This window comes from Triplophysa rosa, linkage group LG1 (genome assembly GCF_024868665.1).
Source record: "Triplophysa rosa linkage group LG1, Trosa_1v2, whole genome shotgun sequence".
Taxonomy (NCBI): domain Eukaryota; kingdom Metazoa; phylum Chordata; class Actinopteri; order Cypriniformes; family Nemacheilidae; genus Triplophysa; species Triplophysa rosa.
The window spans coordinates 29,327,976-29,341,907 of NC_079890.1; the positions used below are offsets into that span (position 1 = coordinate 29,327,976).

General features: G+C 38.3%; 1 protein-coding gene across 3 annotated transcripts; it reads left to right on the forward strand.

Moving 5' to 3' along the window:
- Window positions 1–262: 262 nt before the first annotated feature.
- On the forward strand, window positions 263–13,714 carry phka1a (phosphorylase kinase, alpha 1a (muscle)). Of its 3 annotated transcripts, none has more exons than XM_057339159.1 (34): window positions 263–360; window positions 586–721; window positions 1,437–1,595; window positions 2,345–2,392; window positions 2,680–2,848; window positions 3,090–3,172; window positions 3,310–3,390; window positions 3,981–4,079; window positions 4,172–4,318; window positions 4,426–4,479; window positions 5,006–5,128; window positions 5,860–5,955; window positions 6,109–6,216; window positions 6,378–6,456; window positions 6,560–6,694; window positions 6,879–6,988; window positions 7,482–7,626; window positions 7,817–7,895; window positions 7,990–8,150; window positions 9,463–9,633; window positions 9,790–9,878; window positions 10,017–10,162; window positions 10,390–10,543; window positions 10,675–10,754; window positions 10,829–10,907; window positions 11,002–11,131; window positions 11,265–11,366; window positions 11,449–11,564; window positions 12,028–12,066; window positions 12,342–12,386; window positions 12,559–12,720; window positions 12,862–12,915; window positions 13,083–13,283; window positions 13,375–13,714. In XM_057339159.1, the coding sequence occupies exons 2-34, from the start codon at window positions 644–646 to the stop codon at window positions 13,546–13,548; spliced, it is 3,696 nt and encodes a 1,231-aa protein (XP_057195142.1). In that variant the 5' UTR covers window positions 263–360; window positions 586–643; the 3' UTR covers window positions 13,549–13,714. The 3 variants fall into 3 exon arrangements, with proteins under 3 accessions (XP_057195142.1, XP_057195149.1, XP_057195159.1); XM_057339166.1 differs by having other exon boundaries at window positions 279–360; window positions 636–721; XM_057339176.1 differs by lacking the exon at window positions 12,028–12,066 and having other exon boundaries at window positions 289–721.
- The last annotated feature ends 218 nt before the right edge of the window (window positions 13,715–13,932 follow it).

Consider the following 13,932-nt stretch of genomic DNA (forward strand, 5'->3'; position numbering starts at 1 on the left):
ACTGAAAAAAGTGTAAGGATTTGACTTTGCTGCCACTACGTGGACATATGGCACATGGAACGACATCATGTACGAATGTCTGCAATATTTGCCGTCAACAAATCTCCAGATACTCGAAGCCACAGTAGTTAAAAAGATAGTTCACCCAAAAATGAAACTTCTTTCTTCATTTACCACTAACATTGTACATTAACATTTTCATTTGCTCAAGTTATTGTCACTGTGGTGTGGTGTTACTTTGAAAAGTGGGAAGATCCTCCCAGCTGGACTGGCTTCAGTATAATCGTGACAGGCGAGTGTGCAGTGAACGAGTAACGTTAATTTACTTTCCTTCCGGATTTTGGCCCGCTAAGCTGTCAGGTTCGTTTATATTCGCTATACGTACGCAATTTAGTCTCTTTCGGGTTTTAAAAGTTTTCTTGAAAAACTTTGACGACAGCATTTATGCAGTGAACCAGCGTTTTGTCATGCAGCTCGTGCTTGTCTCTAGCTAAAGGCACCATGCTATCGTTTGGCAACTTTGTGTCAAATTCGAATAGCTTGCGCCTTTATTGTCCAGCAATGTTACGCGTGTGTTTATTTCAGAAGCATGTTGGCGGTTCTTAAACCATAAACGTCTTTAACAAACTTGATAGGAGCTAAAATGAGGAGTCGCAGCAACTCTGGAGTTAAACTCGACAACTACGCGCGGATAGTTCAACAGACTATTCTGCGTCACCAAGTGAGTGTTTGCATTTTTGTTGGCGTTCAAAACTAATAACAGTTTGGTAAAAACGTGCAGAACTAAACGTGTGACCGTTTGATGCCATGAAGCACTTAACCACCAAAAATGGTCTGCATAAAAAGTATTGCAATTTAGTGTTGTGCGACACAAATTGTGTATTTACATATACATTGCCGTTCAATGGTTTAGTCATGGTCTTAAATTCTGATAGCTTGAAATTTTGAAATCAGTTTTATAGACAAATTGTGTCAACATTTTAATTTCTTATATCTAAAAACTTTTAATATGGATGACTTGAACCAAATAATGAAGAAAAAGCATAAAAAAGCCAAGAATAGATGGGAACTCCTACTCCATACTGTTAAAAAAACATCTAGTGGTGAGACCTCAAGAAACTGGCTGGAAAAATAGCAACAGTACATTGGTGGCAGTACCATAGTTTGGGATATAACATAATTCACATAGTTACATTTCTGTTATTCCATAGTTTTGATGAATTACTATTATTCTAAAATGTGGAAAAACATATATAATAGCCTATACATAGCCTAAGTGACCCTAAACTTATGAACGGTAGTGTGCATTTGGTAAAACATAATGCTGATGTACTGTATATTGATTACATACAGTACATGGCATACTTGAGGTTTAACTGAAACACTTGCTGAACAGATTGATCGTATAACTGCATCTAACTGTATTTGTAACGTAGGATCCAGTGACAGGTCTGTTACCAGCGAGCAAAGAACAGCCTGATGCCTGGGTCAGGGACAATGTGTACAGCATCCTATCTGTCTGGGCACTTAGTTTGGCTTACAGGAAAAATGCAGACCGGGATGAAGATAAAGCTAAAGCCTATGAGCTTGAACAGGTAGTTTTTAGAATGTGCTTTTATTGCTTTACCGGGTGACTCCGAAGTCGGAGGTCACAGGTGACTCACAAAGTGTTTTGTTTTTATTAGGTCTATAAGCTAATAATTGAGAGGTTTTCATAAACAACATGTATATAAAGACATCAAGGAACCAACAAACCCATACACGGTCCAAATATGATCAGCTAGTGAGAACATTTGGGCCCGGTTTCACAGACACGGCTTAGCTTAAGCCAGGACTATGCCTTAGTTGAATTAAGATATTTATGTCGCTTTTATAAAAATGCCTTAAAAGAATACATTACTGGTGTGCATCTCGAGACAAAACTGTGGCACTGATATATTTTAAGATATTTCTGGGCAAGTTATATTCAGTTAAGACATGTCACACATTCATTTTAGTCTGGGACTAGCTTTAAGCCTCGTCTGTGAAACCGGGACATAAAGATATAAAATGTAATTTTATATTAGAAGCAGAATATTCACAATTGTAGTTTTAGTTATACCTTGTTTTACATTAGTTTAGTGTATGTTATTGTGGAGAAATGTCAGCTATCGTTTAATCCTACTGTGTATGTGTCACCGAGTGTAAATGTCCTCTTTAGTGAGAGCGCACACGTGTCATGTTACTCTTTCCTGTGCTATGAAACTAGGAGCAGAAAAGGTCAGAGTTGAGCTTGTGGTCCAACCATGTGTTGTTTTTGTAGACTGTGGGTCCTGATCTATTCTCTGTTTTTATGGTCTCTCAGAGTGTTGTGAAGTTAATGAGGGGACTGCTTCAGTGCATCATGCGCCAGGTATTGCCACCTCGCTCACCACACTGCGTAGTTAACATATAAACCGATACGGTAATAAAATACAGCTGATGGTACTACCTACCAGAGTATGGACTTCAAGCAACAATGTTTTTTATTTTTGATCCAAATTATTTAACATGTATGCGTACAAACAGGTCTGCATAAACATCTAAACCTGTCAATGTCAAACTATGTTTAACAACCACAGCCTTCAGTGTGGATTCAATTAGCAGAAGACAGACCACTTGTATTATCTGAAGTGCTCTCTTGTCCTCTCATGCAATCAGCTGGACAAGGTGGAGAAGTTTAAATACAGTAAGAGCGCTTTGGACTGCCTCCATGCCAAGTACAACACTCACACCTGTGCCACCGTGGTGGGTGACCAAGAGTGGGGGCATCTTCAGCTCGATGCAACTTCACTCTACCTCCTTTTCCTGGCACAGATGACCGCCTCAGGTACAGCGTGGCATGGCTGGTGTCTTAAGACACGTGAGACTCTTAAAGGACGTCATTTGCTCACCCTTACATTTTTCAAACATGTGGTGAAAATGATCAGTGAATCACATTTTCTGTTTTATACTATATCTCATGAAGTTATCATGTCATATTGACCAGTGTTAAGGTGCTTTTTTGTTGTTGCGAGTTTGAACGTCAGTAGAATATATCCCATTCACCCTTATGTGTTACTTTATTTTAGGGCTGCACATTGTGTACACTCAGGACGAGGTGGATGTGGTACAAAATCTGATGTTTTACATTGAATCTGCATATAAAGTGGCTGTAAGTCCCACAATATCCTCAAAAAGGGTCTATATATGTTATACTCCCTTAACATAATGTGATTCACTTAGATCTGTGATTGTTATTAAAGAATTGCTTTATCTCTGTTCCTGATGATATGTCCTCTGATGGTTCAGGATTATGGGATGTGGGAGAGAGGAGACAAAACCAATCAGGGGATTCCTGAGCTAAACGCAAGCTCCATCGGAATGGCGAAAGTGGGTCCTGCAAAAAATGAATGACTACAAACCAAGTACATTGTGTGTGTCAGTCAGCCGGTCCCCATTTTCGACTTGCTCATTCACACTTCCACATAATGTCACCAATCCTCTCTTGCCAGCTGAGAATTCTTAGACTGGCATCACAGGAGTTGCACATTGTAGACTCATGAGCACCCGCTATAAATGTCTCTGATGAACATGACCTGATGTAATCTCAGTGGGGCCTCGCTCAGTGGGGTATAAGTGCTCCTTCCCCACTTTCCCTGCCAACTTTAGTCCTTTATACTTGTTCCTCTTGCCACACTTTGTTCAGAAAGTAACACATTGAGCGTTCTTTAACAGAGAACTTATCACTGTAGGGGGAGGGAGCTAGCCGTTTACCTCATTTTAATACTAGCCATGGTGATCACTTCCCTTTTAGTTCAGTGCTAGCTTGGATTTAAACGCACACTAAAATGAATTGCACTAAACATAATTAAAGCCATGATTTAGGTGCCCACTGAATAAGGATTGGCTTTGTGGCGTGTGAATTAAGATTCTAACTGGAACAAAATAAGATCTCTTGAATGAACCCTTTATAACTGCAGGCGGCACTTGAAGCGCTAGATGACTTGAATTTATTTGGAGCCAAAGGGGGACCTTGCTCTGTTGTTCATACCTTACCAGATGATATCCAGCACTGTCAGGTAAGACTAGTGACCCGAAGTTTCTTATGATTTAAACATCAGCATTTTTGATAAAAAGAGCATTACTACTCTGTCTCGACTACTCATTTCAGTCCACCCTGAGCTCCATGTTACCCAGAGCCTCAACATCTAAAGAGGTGGATGCTGGGCTGTTGTCCGTCATTTCATATCCAGCCTTTGCTGTGGAGGACATGGAATTAGTCAACATCACTAAGGAGGAAATCATCTCCAAACTGCAGGTTACATCTTTATTCTTAACATGAAGAACATCAGTTGGTCTGGTTGTCCCTCCAAATTTCCAAAGTGACTTTTGTTGTTGTTACTTTTGCTTCTTTGTTCTTTGTAGGGAAGATACGGCTGTTGCCGTTTTCTTAGAGATGGCCACAAAACTCCTAAAGAGGTCAGTATATCCAGTGTGCATGGACAAAGCAGGCCATATTTCAATTTACTGACTATACAAATAATACTTCTGTTGAATTTTAGTCATCTTTGTAAAAGCCAAAACAGTAACACTACAATAAGGTGCTATTAGTTAATATTAGTAAATGCATTAGCTAACAATGAACAATTTAGTTTTTCAGCATTTATTAATCCTTGTAAATGTTAGTTCATGTTAATACAGTTATTCATGTTAGTTCATGGTGCATTAACTAATGTTAACAGTGACAACTTTTGATTTTAATAATGTATTAGTAAATGCTGAAATTAACATGAATTAATATTAATAAAAGCTGTAAAAGTATTGTTCATTGTTAGTTCATGTTAGCTAATGCATTAACTAATTGTTAACAAATAGCACCTTATTGTAAAGTGTTACCGCCAAAACATTATAGTCAATGCATAAATATGAGGCTGTAACTTTTGTGTCTCTAATTATTTATTAACTGACAACATTTTTCAAAATCCATAATCTTTTTCTTCAATAGGACCCCAGCAGACTGTACTATGAATCTGCTGAGTTAAAGCTTTTCGAAAACATTGAATGTGAGTGGCCACTTTTCTGGACCTACCTGATCTTAGATGGCATCTTCATCAACAGTCCAGAGCAGGTTAGATGATGTCAAATATGATTAAAGTAATAGTTCACCCAACTATCACACTGTCATCATTTACTCACCCTCTTGTCACCTTAAACGTCTATGACTTTCTATCTTGCGCAGAACACAAAGGATATTTTGAAGAATATTGTTAACGGGCACCCATTCACTTGCAATATCTTCTTTTGTGTTCTGCGGAAGAAAGAAAGTCATACAGGTTTAAAATGACAAGAGGGTGAGATCACCAGAATTCAAAGCATTGAGTGAAAACACCAGTATCCTCCTTAATTGCTACACTGACAGTTGCTTTATCAAATGTATTTATTACATATATATATAGTGCATACTAAGTGAGTGCATGTGGGTAGTTGTCAATGTGTCCTATGGTGTGGCAGCAAAAATTTTGAAAACAAACTGCAATATGTTTGATACTGTATATATGCGTATATACTTTTTAAAAAACATATTTTATATTATTAATATTAATATTTATTATGTAAAATTGTTTATTGTTAGTTTTTTTCTACATTTTTGCTGTCACACCATAGCACACATTTACACATTGATTTGGTAAACGTAATTAAATTGAATTAGGTGTAATGTTTTTGGAGTAGAGAGAATTCCGGTGACTTGAGATGGCATCGATTGAAGGGTGAAAAGGAGTCAAGTGTTGTGTGGTGGATGTGCTGAGTGTTGAGTTGCTGATGCGGGTGAGCTGTAGTTCTCATTTTCTGTTCTCTCAGGTGCAGGAGTATCGAGAAGCTCTGGAAGGCATCATGATCAAACAGAAAGATGGGATACGACTGCTGCCTGAGCTCTATAGCGTTCCTCCTGATAAGGTAAAACCTCTCATATAAATCTCTCGTATAAGTATCAGTGAAACATCACTGGATTTGTGTGCGTTCCAATTGAAATTTACATTGACTTTTTAAATGAATGATATATTCTTAAGTATATGCTTTAGGGTTTGTTTTTGTTCTCTTTATTTTCAGGTCGATGAAGAGTATGTTAATCCTCACTCTGTGGAGAGAATCCCAATGGAAAAGTGTCCTCTGAAGTGGGGACAGTCCCTTTATATACTGGGCAATCTGTTAGCAGAGGTTAGAGGTTATAGCAAGGTCATATCTTGGCATTAAAAATGTTTAGATGTAGTATTGCAGTGTATTTCTGCTCTAATGATCATCTTGGAGCTATAGTTCTTATTTAAACTGTTGGCACCAAAGACGTCATCATTTCGAATAATCTTTTGTTTCCAATTTAGGGTTTCCTGGCTCCTGGAGAGATAGACCCATTAAACCGTAGGTTCTCCACCATCCCTAAACCAGATGTTGTGGTACAAGGTATATTTCAGACATTTCATTTTTGAGACCATTAGAATATTAATCTTACCAGCACACACAATGGTTTCATGTCACCCCAGTGTGTCTATTTTGTTTGGTTTAGTGTCCATTCTTGCTGAGAATGAGGACATTAAGGCCCTGCTGCTGAAGAATGGAATTGATGTGGAGACCGTGAGAGATATCCACCCTATTAGAGTGCAGCCGTCTCGAGTTCTCAGCCACATTTATGCAAGGCTAGGTAGGAGGGCTTACTTATTACTAGGTTTATGACATACAAAGTAAACTATTGTTTGTGTGATGGCATGGGCATCTTTAATCCTGATACATTGGTGTGTAACGTCTGCGACCACTGGTAAAAGATACTGGAGTCTGTTGTATTTATGTACTGAAGTTGGAATGTGTATGTTTTATCTTTCTCTAAGGGCGTAATGAAAGGCTGGGACTGACTGGCAGACCGTATCGTCGGATTGGTGTGCTGGGAACCTCCAAGCTCTACATCATCCGCAACACCATCTTTACCTTCACACCTCAGGTTCTTCATAATGTGCTGAAGTAGGCATGCTCGAGCCTTTTGCTTGGGCCAGTGCTTGGTCACCCAGCATCAGTTAAATAATGTTATGAAGAAGAAATGACCCATAGAATGATTAAATGTGATAGTTCACCCAAAAATAAAAATTCTGTCATCATTTACTCACCTTCTTGTCATATCAAACCTGTATGACTTACTTACTTCCGCAGAACACCAAAGAAGATATTTTGAAGAATGTTGTTAACTTGCCCCCTTTCACTTGCGTTGGTTTTGTGTCCATACAATAGAAGTGAATGTGGGCCTTTGCTGTTCGCTTCCCGACCTTTTTCAAAATATCTTCTTTTGTGTTCCCTGTAAGAAAGAAAGTCATAAAGGTTTGAAATGACAAGAGGGTGAGTAAATGATGACAGAATTATTATTTTTGGGTGAACAATCACTTAAACAACAAAACCTTACTGGTTTTTCTCTTCTCTCTGGCTTTGTGACGACGCTGTAGTTCATAGATCATCAGCAGTTTTATCTGGCTCTGGACAATAAGATGATAGTGGAGATGTTAAGAACTGATCTGTCGTACCTGTCCTCTCGTTGGAGGATGACTGGCCACCCGACCGTCACCTTTCCCATCTCCCAGACCATGCTGAGTGAGTGAAAACCTGGGCCTTTTATAATCCAGTGTCAGATTATCTCATAAAAATCGATAATATTAATGATCCGTCATTGGTGTTACTGCCATTTGTATCCTTCTATCATTTTTATATTTCAGTTTATATTTAAGGTATTTAAATGTCAGCCTACAGAGGTTTTAGATATTTTTCTGTATTTATTTTTCAGATGAAGATCACTCAGACTTGGACCCTGCTGTGCTGGCTACCCTTAAAAAGCTACAGGATGGTTACTTTGGAGGGGCAAGGTCAGGGAATGAGAATGTGCATAAACATCATGTCATCAATATAAAATTTAATGTTTGGCTTACTTGCTCAATGGTGTCAATTTTGCTACTGTAGGATCCAGACCGGCAAGTTATCAGAGTTCCTGACCACATCTTGTTTTGCTCATCTGAGCTTCCTCGATATTGGTAAGACATGCTCCGGTAATAGGGGCTGGAATGAAGATGATGATGACGGCTACTTTGCAGGTGCTGTGCATGACCTGAACTTCAATGATGGTAAGAGATACGATGGGGTTTTCTGTGGTCTAAGTGGTCAAACACTGATGTTGTTAACGTGAAATGCAGCCCTAGGCCTTGTATGAACTGTGTTCTATTCTTCATAGTTGGTTGTAATATTTTTTATATTTTGTTGCTTTTCCCATTTTTGGATTCTTAGGGCAAGGCTATATTGTGATCTATATCTGTTTCCACAGTTTATTTCTTTTTATCTTTTGACATTATTATTATTAGGGAGTGGTTGTTTAGTTCATTTAAGAACTTGCATTAATGTTTCCTCCAGCAAATTCTACACCTCTGACCCTTGACCATCCTGGTTAATATCAGCATGTCAGACCTTTTCTCTACCATCATTGCAAGATGTGTGTCCATTGTGATTTATATGTTGATCTTTTGCAATGAACACTGGAATGTCAAAGTAGTGTCATGTTGCTCAAGATTCTTGAAATCTTTTATATTGGCTTGTTGCACACTTCAGTCAAGTGGGTGAGTCCCATAAATAGGTCACATTTCATTTCAATACAAAATAAAGTACAAAACAATTAGATTTTGCAAAAGGGAAATATATATAATAATGCATTATTTTCATGACAATTAAGCATTTGCGTTGTCATTACTGTAATGCGAAACGATTCCTATTCTCTTCTCATATTCTCATTCTTGTATTGTAACAAAACTATTAATTAATTAATGTAATGATAAATGTTTCTATTGTTATTAATCTTTATAATTTTATTTCAAAAAGATTAAATTGTCATCAGTGTTTATACGTCATAGTGGTGAATTTTCTTTTACCACTTTTAATTGATGCTTTTACATTTTTAAGTCATATTACTGTTTTACAGTAATAAAAAGAAGATGGTAATAGTAGATTGCCAGTGCTTATTACAGTTATGAGAATTGTGGGCTAAAATATGTTTAATTATACTAAGAATAATGTCACGAAAAAGAAAATAGGTTTTATTTTCTTAATTTCAGATTAAACTTCACCAAGACATTCAGACAACCTTTGTGGAATTCACCCAAGTGTCTGCTTGAAAACCTTTCCTTTGAAGAATGGAATGGATGACTGAGGATGAAAGCATTTTAGAAATGAACAGTCAGGGTTATCAAGCTTGAATTTTTCTCTAAGGAATGCACTTAAACTTGGACTGTAGACTGTAATGTCACAAAAAGAATTAAACTTGTGATTTAGCGACTGTTTACTTCGGTTTGTCTTGCTACTTAGTGTCACCCCCAGCAACCTCTCTCTCTCTCTCTCTCTCACTTCCTCTCCAGTGTTAATACTGACTTACAACACTTTGTTTCTCAGATACAGATGACCTAGCACAATATCTGGACCAGCTGTTAACTGCAAGTGTACCTCAGCAGGGTCTCAGAGTCGAGGCAGAGGCTAAAGGACTCAGTCGCTTCAAGGCTGCGGCCATTAAGACAAGAGAGATGGTGTCTCTCATGAACAAAGCCAAAGAGCTTCAAATCCACAGTGAGCTGAACAAATACTGATATTTGGAGTTGGGCACATTGATAATAAAAAGAAAGTCAGTGTTGTATGTTAGCAAAGCAAAATCAGTAATTCACTGGCTTGATCTGTCCAACAAAGCAAATGTTGTACTTTTTTCTGTTCTGTGTTGTTTTTCAGATTTGCACATGTATCTTCCCAATAAGCTTTTTCGCTCCCCTCAGCCTGCATTGAATCTTAAAGATTTCCCTGGACCAAGTGCCAGTCAGGTAGAATGTGAAATGTGAAAAAGCTTGCACAGAGCTTAACTAAAACTATTGAAATTAGCTTTACAATATATTTTTCCCATCTTAAAGACAGAAAAGACTCAAGACCCTTAATATGTATTCTTTTTTAAATCTCTGTAGGGTCCAGAGGTCTTCGGGTCCCCTGTGTTTAACCTGCCGCGGGACGATCATGGTGCTATTGACCACAATGGTCTAGTCCAGGTGCTCAGAGACACGCAGAGCCTTCATGACCAGGCAGACATCCTTTTCATCCTTTTTAAAGACAAGTAAGCACTTTACTATTTTACCCTCACTCATAATACTTCTATTTATATATTGCGAGAAATTTAATTTGCCACTGTAGGACACTACAGGCTTCTCTTCTGAGAGGAAGAGATTCATTTACTTTTTAAAGTTTTAGTATTTTAAGTTTTGGGTGCTGGCCATAACTGGTTGTATTGGTGCCGTGATCATGCAGTTTGTTCGGTATAATATTGGATGTGTTTTCTCACAGGGGAATGGAGTGGGACACACAGTTGCATGGGAAAGGCAGCACTGTTAAGAGTTTACTAGTAGAACTTTATCAGAAGGCAGGAGACCTCCGTTACTGGGATCTCATCCGCATGATTTCAGGCATGCTTCGCAAGAAAGTGGAGGAACTGGACTGGGTAAAGACCTTCAAGCTGGCTTGTAGAAACAGAAACGCACATAGCCCCTTCAGCTTCTGTAGTTCACCTTACAAGATGTGATGTATTGTTTGTTCTTTATGATTCATGCTTTGTCATGATTTTGCTTGCAGGCCTGTTCAGATTTATTGGCTCATCAGAAGCACCTGACAGTCGGTTTACCGCCTGAGCCGAGGGAGAAGACTATTACTGCGTAAGACGTCATGGTCACGCGACTACACTGCACTATACAGTTAGCATATATGTGATCTGATTGTTTCTCTGTAGGCCTTTGCCTCCGGACCAGCTGGCTTCACTTATTGATCAAGCCAGTGAGAGCAACATCACCATTGCCATCCTCACACAGGTTACACACTCCTTAACACTGACTTTTTTTGACAAAACCTAGAACCTATACGATTATTTCTGTTTTTAATATATATTTTTGTTGTGTCTGTTAGGAAATTATGGTGTACCTGGCAATGATCATCAGAACTCAGCCCACTTTGTTCAGTGAGATGTTCAGACTGAGGATCGGCCTCATCATTCAGGTCATGGCGACTGAACTGGCCCAGTCTCTAAACTGTTCAGGTACTGCATTTATCTTATAGTTCATATTGCATCTTAGAATCTTACATCGTTTTACACAAATGTGTAAAAAAACACTTTATGACATTATTCATGGTTTATGAAAGCAAATGGTTTAACCCTTTGTGTGTTACAGGTGAGGAGGCCACTGAGAGTTTAATGAAACTGAGTCCCTCTGAGTTGAAGAATCTTCTCCATCACATTCTGAGTGGCAAAGAATTTGGAGTTCAGAGAAGTGGTTAGTGACGGCACCAGAATTATTGAAAAATTGCATTTGTGTTGTGGTCATTTGTCTGACTGTGTACCTTTTGGAATTTCAGTGCGTTCAGTTGAGCCGGGTGTCAGTCCTGTCATTTCCATCCATGAGGTTGGTAATGTTGGTGCCACTAAGAGCGAGCGTGCAGGCATCAGCAAACTGAAAAGTGAAATGAAGTTGGTAGGTGACACATTCAGACTTCTCAACATACGCAGATATTACAAAAGCACTTAAAGGACAGTTCACCCAAAAATGAATATTCTGTCATCATTTACTCACCCTCAGATTGTTCCAAAGCTGTATACATTTATTTGTTCTGCTAAACACAAAGGAAGATATTTGGAAGAATGTCAGTAACCAAACAGATCTCATCCCCCATTAACTGCCATAGTAGTTATTTTCCCTACTATGGCAGTCAATCTGTTTGGTTACTGACATTCTACCAAATATCATTCTCTGTGTTCATCAGAACAAAGAAATGTATAAAGATTTGAAACAACTTGAGGGTGAGTAAATGATGACAGAATTTTCATTTTTGGGTGAACTGTCCCTTTAAGACCTTAAAAGAGAAAAATGATATTGTGTAAATACGGTAGCTGTCATTTGTAATCTGCCTGTTTTAATAGTGTTTAAATGTTTTCAGCTGGAGGATCTCAGATTCTCATGGTCGACCCAAAGTAAGGTGATGTGTCTAATGAGCTCTGAGTGTAATGGTCAGGAAAAATCAGGACAAAAAAAATTAAGATACTAATCAACATCATTTAGTCAATATGGGATTTAAATACTATGGGAGGAAATCCACAGTGCACCTTAATATCAGGTTTAAATGAGAAATCTACAGGTCACTGGGCCTGCAGGTGTGTGGCAAATCCATGGGTGATTTAAACAATTGTAGCGACTCAAACGTTTTGTCTTTTGTAAAACTGACCACCTCCATTGCTGTTTGTGTCTTTTCAGACGTTTTCAGGTCAATCCTTTGACATTGAGCATGTTGAGTCAGGGGTAAGATTCTGCTTTTTTACTGACTAATTATTGTGTTGTTGTAATGCATGCCTTTTCCTGTGTACTGGACATAAATAATAATGATTAGTTTACATTAATGACAGATTATGCATATGTTCTTGATTCTCCAAAGTCACTTTTTTTTTAACCTGAGCTAAAATGCAATTTACAGAGGTACCGTATCCCTTCAATTGATGCATCTGATAGCTCAGTTGGTCTTGGCATGCCCCGAGACATTCGACAAGGCCAGTGGCTACGCAGAAGAAGGCTTGATGGTGCTCTCAACAGAGTGCCTGTGGGATTTTATCGAAAAGTCTGGAAGATTCTACAGAAGGTTAGGATTCTCCTGGCAATTATTTGCATATTAATAATATAAGAAATGGACTTTAAGGCACCTCTCAGGCTATAGTGAAGGAAAATTAGATTCAAAGATTCACAGTTTGTGGAATGTTTTAATTTGTATTTTTGTCCACAGTGTCATGGGCTTTCCATTGAAGGCTTTGTGCTGCCATCTTCAACTACAAGAGAGGTTTGAGTCCTTTAATTCGCCCCTTCAGATGAACTTTAAAAAATGTTACTTTAAAAAATGTTCTATAATCTTGTTGTTGTCCTTAAGACGTATATCTTCTCTGTAACCTCAACTTCTCTTCTTCACACTGTATATCCTTATAAATCTGTATTTATTCCTCTCTCTAGATGACCCCGGGTGAGATTAAGTTTTCTGTGCATGTCGAAAGGGTGCTTAACCGTGTCCCTCAGCCTGAGTATAGACAGCTGCTGGTGGAGGGGATCCTGGTACTTACCATGCTGGCTGATGTGGACATACAAAGCATTGGCAGCATCATCCATATAGAGAAGATTGTTCATATTGCCAATGACATATTCTACAAGGACCAGGTGGCTGCATGTATTTGACAAAGTTTTCACTGTTTTCACTTGCCACATAGTATTAACACATCTCAAAAATAGTTTCTCTCTCATGCTACAGAAGGATCTTGGGGCTGAGGAAAGTATATTAGAAAAGGATCAATCCACAGGCATCTGTCGGCTCCTGTATGATACTGCACCCAGTGGCCGTTTTGGCACCATGACTTACCTCACTAAAGCGGTGGCCACCTATGTTCAGGATTTCCTTCCTAGTGGCGCCTGTACTGTACAGTGATACAGTGTTTTTATTTTAATAGAGTAGTGCGTATTGTACAGTGTAGAAACCACTATTTTATAGACGTTAATATATACTAATTTAACGCAGAAATGTTATGTGTGCAGAATGTGTGAATTTGAGGCATGTTGATAAATGCATAACAGGAATAAACTTGTTGAACATTTGCTTAGTTTTTTTTCCATTCAGTATTAAATAGGCATTAACATGAGCTGCATTGTTTATATTTTGTATAAAACAAAATGAAGAGCTTGTTTTAATCTGATGGGGAACCTACATGCAAGTGTATTCAATGAAAATATGAATACTTATATTGTAATGAATTAAAATGGGTTGTGAACGTATTTGTGGTATTTAGCGCACTGGAAAAGTCAAAATCATTGG